General features: G+C 46.5%; 1 protein-coding gene across 5 annotated transcripts in view; it reads left to right on the top strand.

Annotated features, from left to right (window-relative positions):
- MMUT (methylmalonyl-CoA mutase) overlaps window positions 1–20,038 on the top strand; it is a 641,762-nt gene that overhangs the window by 248,879 nt on the left and 372,845 nt on the right. For all 5 annotated transcript variants that reach the window (XM_069605779.1, XM_069605780.1, XM_069605782.1 and 2 more), the window contains one exon: window positions 7,007–7,118. In XM_069605779.1, coding sequence (XP_069461880.1) covers window positions 7,007–7,118 — 112 coding nt within the window. The remainder of the gene's footprint in view (window positions 1–7,006; window positions 7,119–20,038) is intronic.

Here is a 20,038-nt window from a genome sequence, read left to right on the forward strand (position 1 = left end):
GGAGTGTTGGTCTATACCTGTCTACATGAGACCCCTACCTTCATGTTATTCAGCAAAGAAAAGACTGTGCTCTTCAAGGATTACCCTTTTCACACCCTGTAAAATCTACCCCATCAAACTGCAAATCCACCCATCCTAGTATACCTCCTCATGACCACCCCTTTCAGTACATGCATTTCCCCCTTCTGCATTGTTGTATCTTTTCCACTTACTGTAATTGGTAATGATGGTCTGAAACCCTAAACAGTATGCCCTTAATAAATACTATATTGAATAACTGCACACCTGCGTCTCGCGCTCCTCCTCTGGACCCATCTAAATCTAATGTATCAAAAAATAGTCCTATGAGCCCCTCTGCGAGAAATAACATGGCTAAATGACCTGTTCTTTGGGGAGGTACCCACTCAAGAGTCCACAGCCACACATTACCTCACTGTACCTTTCACAGAAGGGAAATAACCATTTGCATAATCAGTCTTTGTCCCACCCACATGGCGTATAGAAACACTTGTGTATAGGCATGTTATAAATGCCATATCATATCAAAATGCTATGGTATTTCTCTTCTGAACAAGAGTACCAACAGCAACCCAAGACACGTGTTTCAGCCTTGCTGGGCCACCTCAGTGAGGTCGAGCTGTGCCTCTCTGAGCATAGTTAGCAAGGGGTTCACCTCTGGATGACCCTAGGAAACTTAGGGTAACTTAACCGAAGTCCCTTAAACAATCAATTAGTCATAGGCGTCCACTTTAGCTCACTGTACCTCTCACAAAGGTACAGTTGGCTAAGGTTTGGCTGCTGACTCTTGCGTGTAATATCCCAAAGAACAGGTCATTTAGCCCTGTTCGTACTCGCAGAGGGGCGCCTATGACTATTTTTTGATTGTTTAAGGGACTTGGGTTTAGTCACCATATGTTTTCTAGGGTCATCCAGACGTGGACCCCTTGTCGTCTGTGCTCAGAGGCACAGCTCCACCTCACTATTGGAGTGTGGGGGAGTGTGAAATCTAGGGGAAGCGAACCATACCATACCCACTGAGTGGAAAAGTTGTAAAAGAACTGTGAAAAGCTCTCAATTGTAAAGAACGGTGCAGTAAGTCAAGGAGTCATGAAGAATCCTTGAATGTGTGATGCTTGGGGGAGTGGATTACACCCCCTTTATTGGAAAGTTGTTTTTTTCCAAGGAAAAGAATGTGGTAGAGCTGAAGAGAAGCTGAAAACTCGAGGGAAGGGAAGACCTTCCCACCCCCCCCCCCAATTGTTCTGAGATTTGGGGAACTTTCATCATTTGTTCATTTGTGCACCATTTGGAACTTTCTTTTGGAACATTAAAGAAGACTGCAGGTGGCCAGTTTAAAGACTTTTTCCCTTTGAACTTTTTCTTATGTTTAGCTTGTAAGGGTCAGGATAGGATTTTGGACACAGGAAGGAGAACTCTTTATGTTTTTGGACATTCTGACACTGACATCCTTTAGTTTCGTTGGGGCAGGGAAACCGCTCATAGTGCTATGCCGAGATAGCTTTCTGCAACCCTTCTTTTACTTTAATAAAAGTTTATAACAATCACTACAATGTCTCTGTGACCGAGTCTTACTCCTGATTCGTTACAGTGTACAGTAGTATGTTGAGAAGTAAATAAAGGGGTAAACCTGCACTCACAGTCCCTGATCCTTCAGGTAAAGTATCTAACAATCAAAAAAAGGTGGATCAGTAGAATGGGATGACACTGGTTACATTAAATGTATATCAAAATATTTATTCGAAAAAACTCATCACATAATCAATCATTTTGCTAACATAAAATTTCATTAATCTTAAATCAATTCATGCCTTCATACGTATCCACATCCATAAATAAAACACCCTAGTGTAATAGTAACACCAATTTGTATTATTCCAAAATATTTTCAGTTAACATTTCCTATAGTGACCCAGTCCATAATATCAGGTGTCATTATATAGCTGGTTTCGAATATCACCAGATATCCCTCATAGAGATCACGTCGACACGTGTTTCGGTCAGAGACCTTCTTCAGGACGTTGGGCAGGGAACAATTGCTCCGCCCAGTTCTCCACGTATATGGGCCAGTAATAAATCTAAAATGTAAAAAACCAGAATGTCATCCCTATTTCTTTACACAGGTGACAGGCAATGTCACAATATGCTTAAAAAATGAGCGCATGAAGCCCTACTCACCCCCACGTTCCGGCTTGCGGGACGGTAAGTCAGGACAACGGAAATCAATCCTCCATTGGCATCAATATCTATGTTGAGCCTATGGAACCAACAAGAACAACTCTAAGTGTCTGTCGCAGAACAACCCACTAATGCACCGGTCTGCAACATTACAACACATCCACTACTAGACATAACTAAGAAAAAGGACTTACAAACACAACGTAGCTGGTGGAGACTCTTTATAGTGCATAAAGACCCAGGAACACCTCAAGTCCACGTACAGTTACGCCGGGTGGTGTATCGGTCAAAAAATTCTCCGTAACAAGGGGAAACACAATTGCCATATATCAATGCGAGACCTCGCTACTAATTATGTCATGATAGGCATAGTGCCTTATGTACTCGTCACCAAGTATATCATGATTAGAGGAGACTAGCCCATGCAATAGGGGTGACCCCACTGTGTGCTCATGTCTACACACCGATACAAATACCGTGTTATGGACTTTATGCCCAATGCGTATTAAAACCCATCAAAAAGCACCATACAATGTAGCGTGTCAATGCTGCATCACCCGTATGATGTAGTAACAAACACTTCCTGTGCGCGTAATACATACACTTTCATGCAAGGACTCAGTTACAGCTATGACCATGTTCAATCTATGTAGTAAGGTTCCTAAAAAGCCCAACACCGCGTTGCAGACACCTCGTGTCTTTTTACCATAGATAAGTGTATTTTCACGAGTTAGCGTTCACTCGTGTATGTCTACCTGAGCGTACCGCACAGCTCCGTGCGTTGTGGGAAACAAATCCTCAAGTCTGGTCCTCCTGCTTACACGCAGCATCAACACAGTGACAACAAGAATGTGCACTGACCGCTGCTGGGGACCAATACTTGTTGCATCCATACCTCATTACAAACGAAAACACTAGCACTGGAAACTAACAGACTCACTCACTGGAGCCCAGCACCCCACGCCAACCAGCTACAACACCACTAAAAACGGACTAACTTGCTAGAAAAACAAGCAGGCAGTCCAGCCAGCTCAGAGAAATTGAAATCGGAGAGGATGATTTTCTGGTCACTATGGATGTAGAGTCGCTATACACGGCGATTCCCCAACTGAAATGCCTACTGGTGCTTGGCCAATATCTGAATAAAAGAGCGAGACCACATCTGCCCCCTACTGAGTTTGTGCAAGAATGTATCAGGCTCGCCATGACAGAAAATGTCTTCTTGTTTAAGAAACAACTTTACAAACAAGAAAAAGGCGTTAGTATGGGGGCTACTTTTGCCCCCGATGTGGCAAATTTATATATGGCCAATTTCGAGGATCAGTTTGTCCTTGGTGAAGACAATCTGCTTATGAGCCAGCCTACTCTAAACATGCATCTGAAGCTTTGGAAGTGGTACATCGATGATGTTTTCCTAATTTGGAGGGGTTCAGTGACATCTCTCAATGAGTTTCATGCTTGGTTAAATCAATGTGACCCGAATATCAAATTCACAATTGAACATAATTTTCGCCAGGTGAGTTTTCTTGACCTTGTGGTTAAAAAATCTGCGAGTCAACTAATAATGACACTTTTCAGAAAACCCACCGATAAAAATTCCTTACTACATTTTGACAGCTTCCATCCAGCCAGCCTTCGACAAAACCTACCTTATGGGCTGTTTTTGCGGATCAAAAGAAATTGTTCCGAGAAAGATGAATTTAAATTCCATGCAGGACAGTTAAAGGATAGGTTGAAAAGCAGGGGTTATCCAAGCAGATCAGTGAAAGATCAACTAAAGAGAGCGGACAATACCAACCGGGAAATATGTTTGACCACTAGGGAAAGAAAGAAGAATGAACGCCTAGTATGTGTCACCACTTTCAATCCAGTAAGCACGGATGTAAAAAGAATTACCAATAAGCACTGGAACCTAGTCAACGAGCCCGGAACACTACTGAAAAAGCCGATGTTTGCGTTCAAACGTAATCAAAACTTAAGACAAAAACTGGTGCATACCTATCGAGAGCCCAAAAAAGAACCCACTATTAATGACCAATGGGGGTTGCCACCCATTATCGGGCATTATAAATGCGGTTAATGTGTTGCGTGCCCGCTTACGGAAACCAAGAAGGAATTCCATTATGGCAATAGACTATGGAAGATGAACTGTCACACCAATTGCTTAATGAAAAATGTAATTTACATCATTAGCTGTCCATGCAAACTCCTTTATGTGGGTAAGACCACACACGAGGTCAGACAACGGATATCGGAGCATAGGAGCTGCATATGTAATAGGGTGGCAGATAAGCCGCTGGTGGAACATTTTATCAAAATGCAACACAAGGACACAGATAGGAAGTGGGTTTATACTTCAACATATCAGGAATACCATGAGAGGGGGCGATAATGATACAATATTGCATTATACTGAACAAAAATGGATACATACCCTCAACACAGTCCAGAAGGGACTGAATGTTTCAGTAGAATGGAACAATTTGGTGACAAAAAATTGAGAATGAATATTACTGCATTCTTGGTGTGGGTAGAATATTCATGAACTGATTCTAGCATAACGATAATATACATTGGAACATATTTATCTTGTTCATTTTTTCCATCTGTTTTTAACAAGTTGTGATTTGCTCCTGCATGTGCACAAACTATGTAAGCAGCATAACTGGTTATACACGTTGGTATATACTGTCTCAATTGACTTGATTCAATCCATTTGGTCCGCTGTATCTTGGGAAATCAATGGTATCATTTGTTCATATAAATGCAATATGTACTTGCAGGTTATCATTCTGTATATGTCTCAGTTCCTTCTATCAGGGTGTGCAGTATATGTAATATTAACATTGACCATTTCTGGTTTAGTCCACGTTGTATGCGATAAACGTGGAAGTGAAACTGGGTGCACTTTTGCATTTTCATTTATTTTTTCTTTTTTCCTGTGTCTGGTCCTTGTCGAACACACGGAGTGTTTGTTGTCAAAATAATTTAAAAAAAAATTGTTAACATTTTTTTTTGTTAAAACAATTTTTCTTGTATTTTGTAGTGTGCACATGTGTGCTTTTGTGTTTAATTTTTGTTTTTATATGTGTTGAACCTGCTTCAATTTCTCTAAGCTGGCTGGACTGCCCGCTCGTTTTTCTAGCAAGTTAGTCCGTTTTTAGTGGTGTTGTAGCTGGTTGGCGTGGGGTGCTGGGCTCCAGTGAGTGAGTCCTTTGTAAGTTTCCAGTGCTAGTGTTTTCGTTTGTAATGAGGTATGGATGCTACAAGTATTGGTCCCCGGCAGCGGTCAGCGCACATTCTTGTTGTCACTCTGTTGATGCTGCGTGTAAGCAGGAGGACCAGACTTGAGGATTTGTTTCCCACAACGCACGGAGCTGTGCGGTACGCTCAGGTAGACATACATGAGTGAACGCTAACTCGTGAAAATACACTTATCTATGGTAAAAAGACACGAGGTGTCTGCGACGCGGTGTTGGGCTTTTTAGGAACCTTACTACATAGATTGAACATGGTCATAGCTGTAACTGAGTCCTTGCATGAAAGTGTATGTATTACGCGCACAGGAGGTGTTTGTTACTACATCATACGGGTGATGCCGCATTGACACGCTACATTGTATGGTGCTTTTTGATGGGTTTTAATATGCATTGGGCATAAAGTCCATAACACGGTATTTGTATCGGTGTGTAGACATGAGCACACAGTGGGGTCACCCCTATTGCATGGGCTAGTCTCCTCTAATCATGATATACTTGGTGATGAGTACATAAGGCACTATGCCCATCATGACATAATTAGTAGCGAGGTCTCGCATTGATATATGGCAATTGTGTTTCCCCTTGTTACAGTGTTACGGAGAATTTTTTGACCGATACACCACCTGGCGTATCTGTACGTGGACTTGAGGTGTTCCTGGGTCTTTATGCACTATAAGAGTCTCCACCAGCTACGTTGTGTTTGTAAGTCCTTTTTCTTAGTTATGTCTAGTAGTGGATGTGTTGTAATGTTGCAGACAGGTGCATTAGTGGGTTGTTCTGCGACAGACACTTAGAGTTGTTCTTGTTGGTTCCATAGGCTCAACATAGATATTGATGCCAATGGAGGATTGATTTCCGTTGTCCTGATTTACCATCCCGCAAGCCGGAACGTAGGGGTGAGTAGGGCTTTATGTGCTCATTTTTTAAGCATATTGTGACATTGCCTGTCACCTGTGTAAAGAAATAGGGATGACATTCTGGTTTTTTACATTTTAGATTTATTACTGGCCCATATACGTGGAGAACTGGGCGGAGCAATTACTCCCTGCCCGACGTCCTGAAGGTCTCTGACCGAAACACGTGTCGACGTGATCTCTATGAGGGATATCTGGTGATATTCGAAACCAGCTATATAATGACACCTGATATTATGGACTGGGTCACTATAGGAAATGTTAACTGAAAATATTTTGGAATAATACAAATTGGTGTTACTATTACACTAGGGTGTTTTATTTATGGATGTTTGAATGTATTTTTGAATGTGGATACGTATGAAGGCATGAATTGATTTAAGATTTTTTATGAAATTTTATGTTAGCAAAATGATTGATTATGTGATGAGTTTTTTCGAATAAATATTTTGTTATACATTTAATGTAACCAGTGTCATCCCATTCTACTGATCCACCTTTTTTTGACAGTAGTATGGTGAGTAACCTTTTCTAAATATGTGTCTGTAAAAAATAAAAAAATAAAGTATTCATTGGCTATTGATACATTTGCTATATTTTAAAACACATTAACTATTGTTATTTTTTTCCTGTAAGCAAATTAATGAGATTGAAGACATGGGTGGCATGGCAAGAGCAGTTGCAGAGGGAATTCCTAAACTTCGAATTGAAGAGTGTGCAGCTCGAAAACAGGCCAGGATAGATTCAGGTACTCAACAAGGGTAAAGGTGTTATGTTTTTCAGTTATTTCTTGTAGACTGTGTAATCAGTGTATTGTAACAACAATTTCAAATGTTTGATTATTTTACTTGAGCATTGCAGCCAGTCTGATGGCTATTGCATGGTGTTTCCCAAATGATATGTCAGAGCCCCGACTTTAGATCTGCTGGACCATTTTGGAGACATGGGTGTTACAATGAAGGTGGGTATACTGCTGCAGTTGCCTGGACCGATTTCAGGTTGATATGCACGCACACGGGTTTATCCAAATTTATTCAACACTTTCTGTGATTACTTTTGTATAAAGGGATTGTAAAGTGTCAAGGGAGAAGGAACAAAAAGGACTCGAGGCAGAGATACTTTGAGCAAACTTTTTTGCAGGTAACAAATTATGAGTTTCCCCAAGCTGTAACAGGACATCCCACTAAAATGAAATCAAGGTGAATGGACATATGTTATGGGGATTTTCGTTGGGTCGCCAAGTACCAACTGTTGCCTCTCACGCTCCCAATTCTTGCCCTAAGGTGTGTCGCACTCCATTTTAAAGGAGCGTCACACTCCACACAAGACTCTGGTTATACTGGCCAAGGATGCAGCGCACAATTAAAACACTTTTAATTTTATGAATTTGGATTCAGCTTTGAGAAGGCAGCCAATCCGTCTCACACCCCCCTTAACGTTCACCCCGTGTCACACTGGACCATGAACCAGGCCAGAGTGTGATAATGAAATATTTATTTATTTTAATTTGGAATAAAAATTAAACTCATTCAATTTAGGGAAGCAGTCACCAGTGTGGTGATATTTACACTGTAAAATGATAGAACACACTTAGTTTGACCTTTTAACATAAGATGCAAAATGCACACTTGAATAAAACCAAGATTACTTTTCAGGTATTATTTTCAGATAGCTCCACAGTTAGTATTTCCCCCTGCAACAAACAATTCCCTCAAACCCTGTTAACCAAATTTTGTGCGGGTCGAGAGGAGTAGCAAGGAGTCAGGTATACAAGACAACAAACAGAATGAAAATCCGACCTTCCACCAATGAATGGGAGGCAAAATCGGATTGAAAACCCTTGAAATTGAGAAAATAGCACTCAGAATTACTGAATGGTTATTTTACATGTGCGGTTGAATGAATAAGGCAAAACTTAGTGTGGCTATATCAAAGAAGTGAGTACACTAGCAAACTACAAGGCAATGCAGCAAGAATCGCAAATGGATAAATTGCATTTGTTTAGTTTCACTGGTTAAAAATAGCAAAACGTCTTGGAAAATGGGATAAACTGACCAAATAAGAATGCAGTTTTCATGCTAAGGTACAAAGGCACATAACAGGTATGACATGAAAGTGGATGGATGACGGGAACAATTTCACGGGACAACTCGGTTTTGTAAGTAAAGTGATTTCTTTTACTGAAACTATATTTTAGTGACTAGATTGTTAAAGAAAGACACCGTTATGTGAGGAGGTTACTTGCAGTGGCAACCTATCCACACCGCGTTCAACTCTATATGGGATTTCATTAATTTATTCAAAATAGTACTAAGGATTTATACAACGGACTGAAATGGCTTGGAAAGAATGGCGCTAAGACTTGGAAATTAACAGACTTTTCTAAGGACAGGATACACAGAGGATTCTGACAATTTTAAGTATTTACTAGGGTATTTATAGGATTTCTATGGGATTGGACCTAATACAAGGTAACAAAGCAAGAGATGCCATTTTCTGGTTACTGGGGAAGGGAAATACTTACAAAGAGCCTTGAATGGGGTAGTTTGGTCAGCGAACCGGGTTTCTGGACAGCGAGGCAAGATCCTGTCTCTGTGCAGCAGCAGGCTTTCCTGGAGCGGGACAGCTGGGCCTAGTCTGGTCCCAGTAGACAGCGGTTGCGTCTGCTGGGCAAGCAGGTAGCGGGCACAGCAGGTACCTGGGCAAAGCAGTATAATCCCAAAAGGGTTCGGCAGCCTTCTCCCTTTTTTCCCTGAATTATTGGGATTTTTGTATGGTTTTAATTCTGGATCAGTGGTTCTACCTGGATAGGGTCAGCTAGCTCTGGCCTGGCTTCTGGAATCTGGAATCTTGCAGGCTGAATGTGAAATGCCTGGATCTCTGGATGTTTTATGAATGCTGGATTTTCTCGAATGTCTGTCTTCTGGAATCTGTGTGCGTCATGAGCTTTGAATGTCTCCACCTTTTATAGGCCGGATGACTCAGCGTAATTTTTAGTATGTGGGCTGAACTAAGCTAGACATACCTCTAAATCGGAGAGGTCAGACTGTAATGTCACCTCTTTCCTGGAAGCAGACTGGACTGAAGGAGGTGACTCAGTTTTTAGGGTGGATGTTTTATGATGTGCTTTTGTTTGACCAAGTTACTTTTTCCAAAATGAGTTATGGAGCAAAACACTTATTTTTACTCATGTCGTCATCAGGAAAATTAGATAGGCAGACTCCATAGTTTTACAAGAAACATGCTGACCCAACTCCCAAGACGGTGCGATGCTGTTTAGTCATTCTGGCAATCTTTCGCCATTTACCTGGAAAACAGCCCACCTAAAATTCTACAATTGTGTACATATATACATATTATCACTGGGCATATTTTCTTTATCAAACCGTATCATGTACGCTTTTCCCAGAAATGACATTGTCTTGGCGTTTGCCTCCACAACGCACTAGAAAACCCTACAATGTCTTATTTTAACGGCGCAAAATAACATTTAAATGGTCATCATTCCACATTACTGCTTCGTTTGATTACTGAAATAAATGTTCTGATCTGAACAGACTCTGAAATCAAATGGACTGGCTTTGTTTCCAAATATGGGCAGTCTTTCCTACCCCCAGCCACACGTCCGACTCTGGTCAGCTTAGCCCAGGGTTGCCATGGATTTGCCTTTGATCTTAGTCAGTTGAAGTTGAGGGCAGGTGTCACCAGGAATTTACACCTCTGTGCCAGGCCAGTCCATTGTGTCATGCAGCAGCAATGCTGCTCCGTCTGACGAGGTTGCTAGATTCTCCACCTTGGCCCGTTCATAGTTTGTGTGGGAGATTCCTGTCCCAGGAAGGTTTAGTGCCTTTGAATTTCCTGGCCAGGCCCCTTTATTCTTTTAATTTCTTACTTTCTTTCACAAAACAAATTCATTTTGGGAATAAATATAATGGGCCTCATTACGACCCTGGCGGTAAGCGAAAAACGATGCCGGTAAATGATTACCGGCATCGTTTTCCGCTAGGTCCGATCATGACCCGTGACTGTTAACTACGATGCCATTAGCTGCATCGTAGTTAATGCTCCCGCTAACTGCACCAAGGTCACGCGCACGCGACCTGCCACGCCGTAAATACCGGCATGGCGCAAAGCTAAGCGGACCACGACCCAAGCGGACATGCACCTAACGCCATCACAAAGCCCGTTAAGTACCTTACCACCATGGTGCTAATTACACCATCGCGAACCAACCGTAAATGGCCATGTAAAGTGAACCCAGCTGCCACAGGTGCACAGAATCAGCACAGTACAAAAAGAGCACACCCCACCCCTTCCCACACCCAGTCACACTCCACAATGATACCAATAGGACTAGCAATGTTGGGGCTGGAGGACCTGATAGCAATGCAAGTACACCAACACCCCACGCATCAGAGCCAGTCCATTCAACCTCACTGCTGAGCAGATCCACACCCTGTACCGTTTGGACCGGGACACCATCACGCCATCGTAGACATGACACACAACGACATCGTCAGCATGATAGAAACACCAACCGCCATCCCACCCCTACTGAAGGCACCTACCAGCACACAGTGGGGCACTTGCATGGCATTTCACAACCATTATTTTCACGTACACTGATCCAAGTGCTCGATGCCCTCCTCAAGCACACAGACGACCACATCTCATTACCACGGACTGCCCAGGAGATTGCAAACACCAAAGTGGGTTTCCATGCACTAGCCGGCATACCTGGTTGCATTGGTGCCATCGACTGCACCCATGTGGAATTGGTGGTTCCACATGCCATGGAGGTACCGTACCGTACCGCAACCGTAAACTATTTCACTCAATCAACGTGCAAATGGTCTGTGACTCCAACAGGATCATCACACATTGTTGTGCCCGATTCCCCGGAGCAACCCATGATTCAATGGTCCTGAGGAACTCCACAATTCCACGCTACATGGAGCGACATGCAGGCCCAAGATCCTGGCTACTCGGTGAGTTTAATGTCATGACCATGGAAATGTGAAGTGGGTAGGTGAACGATGTACCAATGCATACTCCACCTGGCTGAAAGGGGGGGGGGGGAAATGATGCATACTCCACCTGGCTGAAAGGGGGGGGGGGATGATGCATACTTCACCTGGCTGAAAGGGGGGGGGGATGATGCACACTCCACCTGGCTATGAGTAGCAGAGACAACGGAGCCAGATCATACCCTAAAGCAAAACAAACTTTACCCAACACCAGTAAACCCAATGCCTGATGTATGCAGCCCTACCATGTGAATGAGGTTGTGTCCCAACCATGACACAACCATCTGCAAGTGCATTGTACCAATTCAGACCACATTGACTACAACAAAATGCACCTACATGCACGTCACCAAACACCATCAACCGAAAGGCCTATCCCCCATAATTGCGCACGAAGGAGGCACATGACGGACAGAAACATCAACACACCATCACACAGACAGCAGGGCCCCCAAAATGTCCCTATAAACATCAGTATTGCTCACTGGGGTCATGATGAGGCCGACAGCAATGTTGCAATGATGTGAGCATTGACATCACAGGACACGTGCCAGGCCACCAAAACAAACGGCATGAACGAACACAGTGGATGGGCACTCACAAGGCACTTGACCCCCCTGCATACATTGGTTGATGGCATGCAAAACCGGCCATGAGAGCCATGAGCATATACCGGTCGCATAGTGTGAATCAATTAGTGCATTTAGAAGTGGTCCAAAGTAACAGTTGGATGCAAGCCATGGTGGCACATCATGTTTCGAATTAGACGTCATGACTGACACATACATTCTTGCCCACATACAGGTGATGCAGGCTATCCCCTGAAGAGGTGGCTCCTTACATCAGTCCGGAGCCCACAGAACCATCACGCGGAGGACTTCAACCGTGCACATACACGTACCCGTGTGGTCATTGAGCAGGCATTCGGCCTATTGAAGGCACGGTTTCGCTGCCTCAGCAGGTCTGGTGGGGCACTCCTGTACCGCCATGAGAAGGTGGCAAAGATCGTCATGGCATGTGTCATGCTACACAATATGTGCATCAGACGAAATGTGCCCCTGCCTCCTAACGCAGAACTGCAACCACCTGACGATGAGGATGAGGAGGGGGCAGATGGGGCCGCACCTCATGGAGGAGGTGATGCACAGGAGGGGCATGAAATGCGTCAAGATATCATCAACCAATGCTTCTAGCACACACGTCTGGTGTGTATGACATGGAGACGGCACTTGGGGCACTGTGTGTGTCGGGGACATGCACACTGTGGACTGTACACCAATAAAGCACACATACGCAATGAACAATGTTGATTTGTGCAAAAGGAAGATGTGTATTTTAAATGTGAATTGTTGTGACACACTCCCTCCCCCCTCCCCCTGAACACCCCAACACACCCACTCCCCCCTCCACACCCCAACACACCCACTCCCCCTTCCCCCTGGACTCCCCAAAACACACCCAGTGACTAAGTGGCTAATGTTGCATGATAATGGTGGGCAGCCGCTATTGCAAGCCCCCTCTCCCGGCCCCCGGGACACCCCTGCCTGTGCTGCGCAGGTTCCTCCCCGATCGGCGGATGGGGCTGCTTTGGGTGGAACTGGCAGCGGAGGAGGTCTCTGCCTGCTCATGTGCACGCATGTCCCGAATGGAGTTGGCTAGCTCTGAGAGCACGCGCCGCACAGCGGCAAGTTCCGCACACATGTCCTTTGAGGAGGACTGCATTTCAGCCCTCAGGGTCTCTGTGCTCCGCTCCATTTCAGCCCTTAGGGTCTCAGTGCTCCGCTCCATTTCAGCCCTCAGGGTCTCTGTACATTGTTCCATAGCTGCCCTTGCCCCCCCACATTCTGCAGCATGCTCATTCATAAGCGAGGAGAGTTGTTGCTGGCGCGTAATTATCTCCTCCAGGGATTGTTGGCTCTGCTGGCCCATGCCTATTGCAGATGGTGTTACGAAGGGGCTGCTCCCCTCCTGCTGATTTTCGACAGGGCATGGGGTGGATGGCCAGTCCTCATCTTCTGAATGCCCCTGTGTGGGATCCTCATGGGGGCTGTTCTGGGACAGACAGGGGGAATGATGGTGGTCAGTGGGGGGTCCGACATCGGGCTCCTCTGTCTCACTTTCAGAGCATGCTGCAATGGCAGCAGTTTCGCCTATGGTACTGCTTCCTGCAGAACCTGTGTCTTCTGTGGCAAACATTGTGGGGATGTGTGGTGCTGCTGCTGCTGCCATGCTGCCTGCTGGGGTGCCTGTCAGTGGCCCGTCCTGTGTACTGGCAACGGATTTCAGCTGCTGCAGTGTCTTGGTCACTACAGCTGAGGTGGAGGGTGTTGGCACAGTGGTCTTGGCCCTCTTGGCTGGTGTTGTGGCATGGGTGTCCTCATCCTCGGGGTTGGAATTTGAGCCTGTGGTGGAGCAAAGGAGGGAGAGTGTTATTGATGGGTCTGCGGACATTGGAATCGCGATGACTGACATCATTTTGGTTACTAGATGCAGCACATTTGAGGCAGGGGCATGCAGGTTGTCTCCCTTTTGTGTGGCTTTAGCATGGAGGTATGTGGGTGCCTGCAGTTAGGGTGTGCATACTACATGTGTACAGGGTGGAGGTCGGATGTGGCTGTGGGCAGTCTCCTGCTGATATGTTGCATTGACACTGTAGGGCAACATTGTGCTACACATGAATGGACTTCAGTGACTATTGCATGGCTTGATTTGAGGCACCTACCTGCATCGCCTGATGTCGGTGCTCCTCTCTCCATCCCTCCTACCCCTTCTATGCTCTCCATGCCGATTGTGGAGGCACAGATTTCCTCCCATGGCTGGAGTTTAATTGGGGAATCCGATCCTCCCCCGGTTGCCAGGCCCAGGTTGCGGTTTGCGGAGAGGATGCTCCTGACGCGGAGCCTCAGGTCGTCCCACCGCTTTCGACACTGCTGTGCGTTGCGGGGTACGGTTCCCACCAAACTGACCCGCTGTGCCACCAGGGCCCATATGGCCTTCTTCTTGGCAATAGCCGGCCTGGTCATCTGTGTGGAGAAGACCACCGCCGCATTCTCCTGAGGGTCTCCGCCAGCATAGTGAGTTCCTCCCGAGTGAAGCGGTCCTGCCGCTGCCGATCGCAGGCTTTTTTGATAGCTTTTGGCATCTTGTAGTGGGAAAATCGGTGGGTAATGGGTTTTGATAGGTCTCAGGGTCGGATGTAGAGTGGTTAGGGAGGATGGCAATGGATTGTGTTTTTAAAGATGGCCAGCGTACTCTTTCCCGTTCCTGTGCGATGACGCTACTTCCGGTTCCTCTTATTTACAGTGACCGCTAATTACGGTGACCGCTGTGATGGATGGCGGTAGTGCACCTTGCGTGGCGTACGATGCCGGTAGGGGCCGTTTTGGGGTCTTTTACGGCATGGCGTAGTTTACATTGCCGGCATGGCGTAATGCTCGTGCGCGATGGGTCGGAATGTGCCGGACTTTACGGCATCGGACCAGGGCGTAAACGTTAATTACGCCATGCCGGTAATGTTGAATACTTACCGCCTGGGTCGTAATGAGGGCCAATGTATATTTTAAAGCAACCCCCATCTCCCATCACATTTCTATGCAAACACAGGGCCTCATATTAACATTGTACTTTTAAAAGACATTTTCTTGCTTGGCTAAAGCACCATTTCACACGTGGGTTAATTCTTCTTGGATGTCACTTTTACAGGTGTGATTTTATTTATTTTTTTCTTCTTTTTTTTCCTTGCATTCTTATTCTGAACCCTTCCATAGCCCTAGTCAATTTGTAATGCATAGGAATCTGTTCAAGTAAAGGGTTCTTTGAAACTGACATCAAGCAAAATGAGAAGGAGAGCTTTTGTGAAGAGTTTGGACTGTTACATTGTTGCAAAAGTAAAACACTTGCCATACGCCTGGAGTGAGTTTCTCTGCTAATTCACAGATTTCATTTGCCATAAAATGCTTTTCAGAGAGGAATGCCCTCCTTTGCTGATGTGTAGCCTGAAGATAGATGGGCATGAATGTGTATTATCTGGAACCAAACTTTAATGTTGAAGGATGAAAAATGGCACCAGTGCAAAGCCATTTTAAACACCGAACATTTCCTTTTTTAGTTGGAGGTTTTAAGCTAGCAGCATAGCAGCACTGCCTTTTGAATTATTTTCTTTGGTGCACATGAAGAAAATAACTTGCAGCAATTCTCTGGGTGTTCTATGTTTCATCTCGCCCCATATGTGCCCGGCAAAGACAGGGCAGCCATCATTTTTGTAGCTGCAAAACGCAGTTTTGGTGCAAGGGAATAGAACTCAGCAGAGCCAGCACTGCCATTCTACTTGTAACTGCTGAAAATGCAGTTTGGTGATGTTGGTGAGTTCTGCTGGGCTGGTAAATGTATCCCACGGGTGATTTTATCAACTCGCATAGGTTTTGAGGTGTAGGTTGCTGGCATCTATACTGTAGTTTTGACTTCACAAAGGTTGCAAGCCATTTTACCGCATTAGTAGCCCAATGTACCCTTTTGATAGCCATTGGGTTACCAATGTTTCTTTTAATCCTGCTCTGTGCCGTCTTGTGTTTCAGGCCTTTCTTTGTTGTAGGTGACCATGAGGTGGCCTCAAAGTGGTTATTTTGACCATGTGTGCTTTTAATAAGCCCAGCATTGCAGCCTCCATATTGTTTGTATCTGGATTAGGCCAGTAGAGTTTCCTGGACTATACCTCTCACTTCCTATGGGGGTGGCTAAGGCTGAATGGCAGTCCTACTGATCGCTCAGTATGGTTGGTCATATGATCCTCAGGCTCCAGCTGCAGATAGTGATTGGCTGGCACTTTGTGCAAGGGTTTTTAGGCTGTGTCCTACCCCTTTTGCACTCTCTTGGCTTCTTGTTCATCACCGATGAGGAAGCAGATCTGCTGAACTGCTTGAGGACATTTCTGACACGATTGCCACCATTTTTAACACTTGCCTGGCCAGAGTTGCTAGTTCTTCAGCATGCGGTCTGGCATGGATTCACATGCTAATGAATATTCCCCGTCGTCGGGTCAGGAATCCTCAGTAAAAGAAAAAACAGTTTCACTTTAGTTTACAAACTGGTTTCCTATGAACCAATCACTGAATTCTGGGTCATACTTCCCCCAGCCAATGACTGCCCTCTGCCTAAGCCCCTCTGGCAGCCATCTTCAGACTGTTACTGCACGTCCAAGTGTTGGGAGTCTTCGTGTTTCGCTCTTAGAGCTTTCTGCATTTTAAGTGATTTTTCTGCTAGGAAAATCCTATTTTTGTTTGATCGAGCATGTGTGCTCCATTGTTTCTTCATCCGACTGAAGGGATCCGTTTTTCGGCATCTTTCATCGCCCCTCAAGGGTGGAATCATCAAGTGTTTCTTCTTTGAAGTTTCCATAAGGCCATCGGGCCTACACTGCACGCCGGATCATGTCGGAGGAAGACGGGGCTTCCCTCTTCAAGATCTGCACCAGCTGTGGTTTGCGGAATGTTTTCATGGAGGACCAGCATTCCCAGTGCCTTTGTCTTCACCCGACGCACAAGCAGGAGGATTGTGCACTATGAAGGATCGCCATGTCAGATTGGCGGCGTGGCTCAAAGCCAAGGCCCCTGTCCCGTGTGGTTCGCAGGGGCATGCCTCATTTGGATACAGTGAGTCAGAGTGGGCTTTTAATTCCTTTGATTGTGCTCCATCCGTGGGGACCCAAGACAAGGCCAAGCACTGCAAGTCCGTTTCCATCAGGGTCTCTGCTTGATGCTGGTCCCGCAACGCCCAGGGTGCGTTCATTATCTCCATTGGCATCAGTCTCCAGCCATCGCTCCAGTTCTTCGTTGAAGAGAAGCTACCCCGGGGAAGCTGTGGGAGAAACTGGAGAAGGCGAAACAAAAGATATGTTGTCCGACATGCCCGTGAAGGCCCAGGTGATACAGGCTAAATTGTCCTCTTCCATCGAGCTGGTGGTGGCCACCCTTTCGAAGGTGAAAAGGGGCTGATCCGGGCCATGGTCCCCTTACGGCGGCCAGGTTGGCTCTTCCTCCCAGGCAGGAGGCTTCGGCCAAACAAGTGGAAAAAACCCTGGAAAAGAGGATGCCGTCCCTTAGCCAGAGACCAACCCCTCAGGACCCAAAAAGGGGTGGGGGTAGAAGAACTCCAGGGCACGGATATTTCTTCTTTTGACGTGGAGGAAGAGGGTTCCGTCCACAACATCCCAAAAGACGGCGTAGGGGGCGGCGGTGACGACAACATGAATACTGGGCCCAGCAACCCTACTCCCCAGGCACCTCCCAGAGATCTGTTGCATGACATTCTCTCGACCCTCCACATGCTGGTGTCGGAGATACAGAAGAGAATGCTGATGGCACCACCAACCCCGACTCTGTTGACACCGGGGCCACCACTGCCGAAGAAAAGGAAGAGGCACCCTACTACTCTGCTCGAGCTGCCAGTGCCCCCCCCCCCACCTAGGGATACTGCGACGACAGGCATAGACGGCGTGATCTCCTCGCCTCCAAGGGCTTCCCCTCCACCCCCGACGAAGAGGGTTCCTTCCACTCCATGATCGCCTGTGCATCAGAACTCTTGCAGCTCACGCCAGAGGAAACAAAAAGGGGCTTCTTTTACCAGCGCCAGGAGGCGAAAAGGAAGACCATTCTGGACGACGTCTGGGATGAGGGTCTGGGGCTGCTGAAGAAGCTTGCCTCAGCTTTGGCGAAAAGAGACAGGCTAGAAAAGAAATACCGATTGCCGGAATGTCTGCTGTCACATCATCATTGGACTCCGTGGTCTCTGCGGCTGCTCGGAAGAAGTCGTCCAACCAGTCGTCCTCAGGTTCCGTTCCCCCGGACAGCGAGGGGAAGAAGTTGGAGGCTGTGGGTAGAAGACATCTTCTCAGCAGTGATGACGGTCAAGACGGCGAACGCTTTAGCTATCCTGGCCAGGTACGACCAAGATTTATCGTACAAGATGGCCCTGATACTGGATTTCCTTCCCAAGGACAAACCGGTCGAAGCGATGGAGATCCTTCAGGAGGGCGAGGTGGCGTCAGACCACTCACGTGGCCCTGGATATTGCGGACACAGGGTTCCACCAGATGGGAAACAGGGCTCAGTCGTCGTGGCTGGCTGAAGGCCACCAACTTTAGGCATGAGGTTCAGACGAGGGCCCAGGACATGCCTTTCGGCTGTGACAATCTCTTCGGAAAGGCAGTCAATGAATCTCTTCAGGCCATCAAAAGCGGCACAGACACGGTGCGTGCCCAGGGTATGCTGCAACAGCACTGTCCGTACTTTCGTTGAGGAGGGATGTTGGGCAGATCTTCAAAGGGTTTCAGTGGAGGATCATACTCTTACCGCCAGCTCTCCTGTTCCACGACACAGGAAGCCTACAGGGGTCTTTCCAAGGCCTTTTGAGGTGGCTGTCACGACCCTCACCCAAAACCCCCTCTGGCAAACCCATTGGCCAGGTGGAGTCAGGACTCGGGCCTCTAGAGCCTGGCATCCTCTTCAAATGCCCTCATGGGGCCTATGGCGCCAGGCTCATACACACTGAACAACAATGTGCTTGGGAATTACTTTGTTTTGTCAGCCAACATGGAGGCATTCACATAGCTTGGTTCCCTAAGAACCAAGCTATGCGGTCTAGTGTTTTGGGTGTGGCAGGCCTGGAACTATTTTCCCTGGTACTACTTTACCTGGGCTATATGAACCACACCTTGACTGCAGAACATGCTTCGTGTTACTTTGCAGCTTGCAACATGACGCTCACCGTGTCCAGCTATTCCCTCGAACCTCGGAGAAGCAGAACCTGCAAGGAGACGAAAGGAACATCATTAGCAGCAGCATCTTACCTGCAGTCTTCATCTTTAAACACTCGCAGCTACTGAGAACAGCTTCCTCGAATCTGCACGCCTCCCGGACTGAACGACCTGAAAGAGGAAGATGGAGGCAACATTAAAGAAAGCTGTAGAGACATTTACAAATTACGAACTGCTCAAAAGGCTTACCTGGCTGATCGCTTCCTGGCTGGCACCACTCCGGACATTCCACTCACGCTGAAGAACACTGCGACCTTCAAGGAAGGAAAACACAGGTTAGCAAAGGCAAGACTTTGCAGCGCTGCACATAACGCTTACTTACCGCATCATAGCGCTCTTAATGTGCCATCATTTACCAGCGGGGCTCAACCAAGCCAGTTCGCCACTCTGAAGCTCCACATACCTAAGGGAGAAAAAAGAGACATTTTAAACAAAGAAAGGCATGCAGGATGGCAACAAAACTAAAGAACAGCAATAAGCCCTACCTGAACAATATCAAACGGGCCGGCATCGGTGAAGTAACTGGACCGCACTCGCCCATGAAAGACAACGCGCCCCTCCAAAGAAGGCAGGACGGAGATCACCCCTAATTCTACCACAAGGCAGAACCCTCCCCGCAGACCACATCAGGGCAAAGCTGAGAAGCATACCAGCGAATAACCCGGCTGGGTGGCGTCCCTGTGGATACCAGGTGAGCGTAACAGCGGCCTGGCTGGCTTCCAAGACGTCTGGCCCCCACCACTGCACCCCAGTGGGTGGCCAGCTGGCGAACTTGGCGTGTGGGAAAACATCTCCACCGATCGATGGGTGCTGGGCAATCTCACACACGGA

Source organism: Ambystoma mexicanum, chromosome 4p, assembly GCF_040938575.1.
Source record: "Ambystoma mexicanum isolate Mex_15411 chromosome 4p, UKY_AmexF1_1, whole genome shotgun sequence".
In the NCBI taxonomy this organism is placed as follows: Eukaryota; Metazoa; Chordata; class Amphibia; order Caudata; family Ambystomatidae; genus Ambystoma; species Ambystoma mexicanum.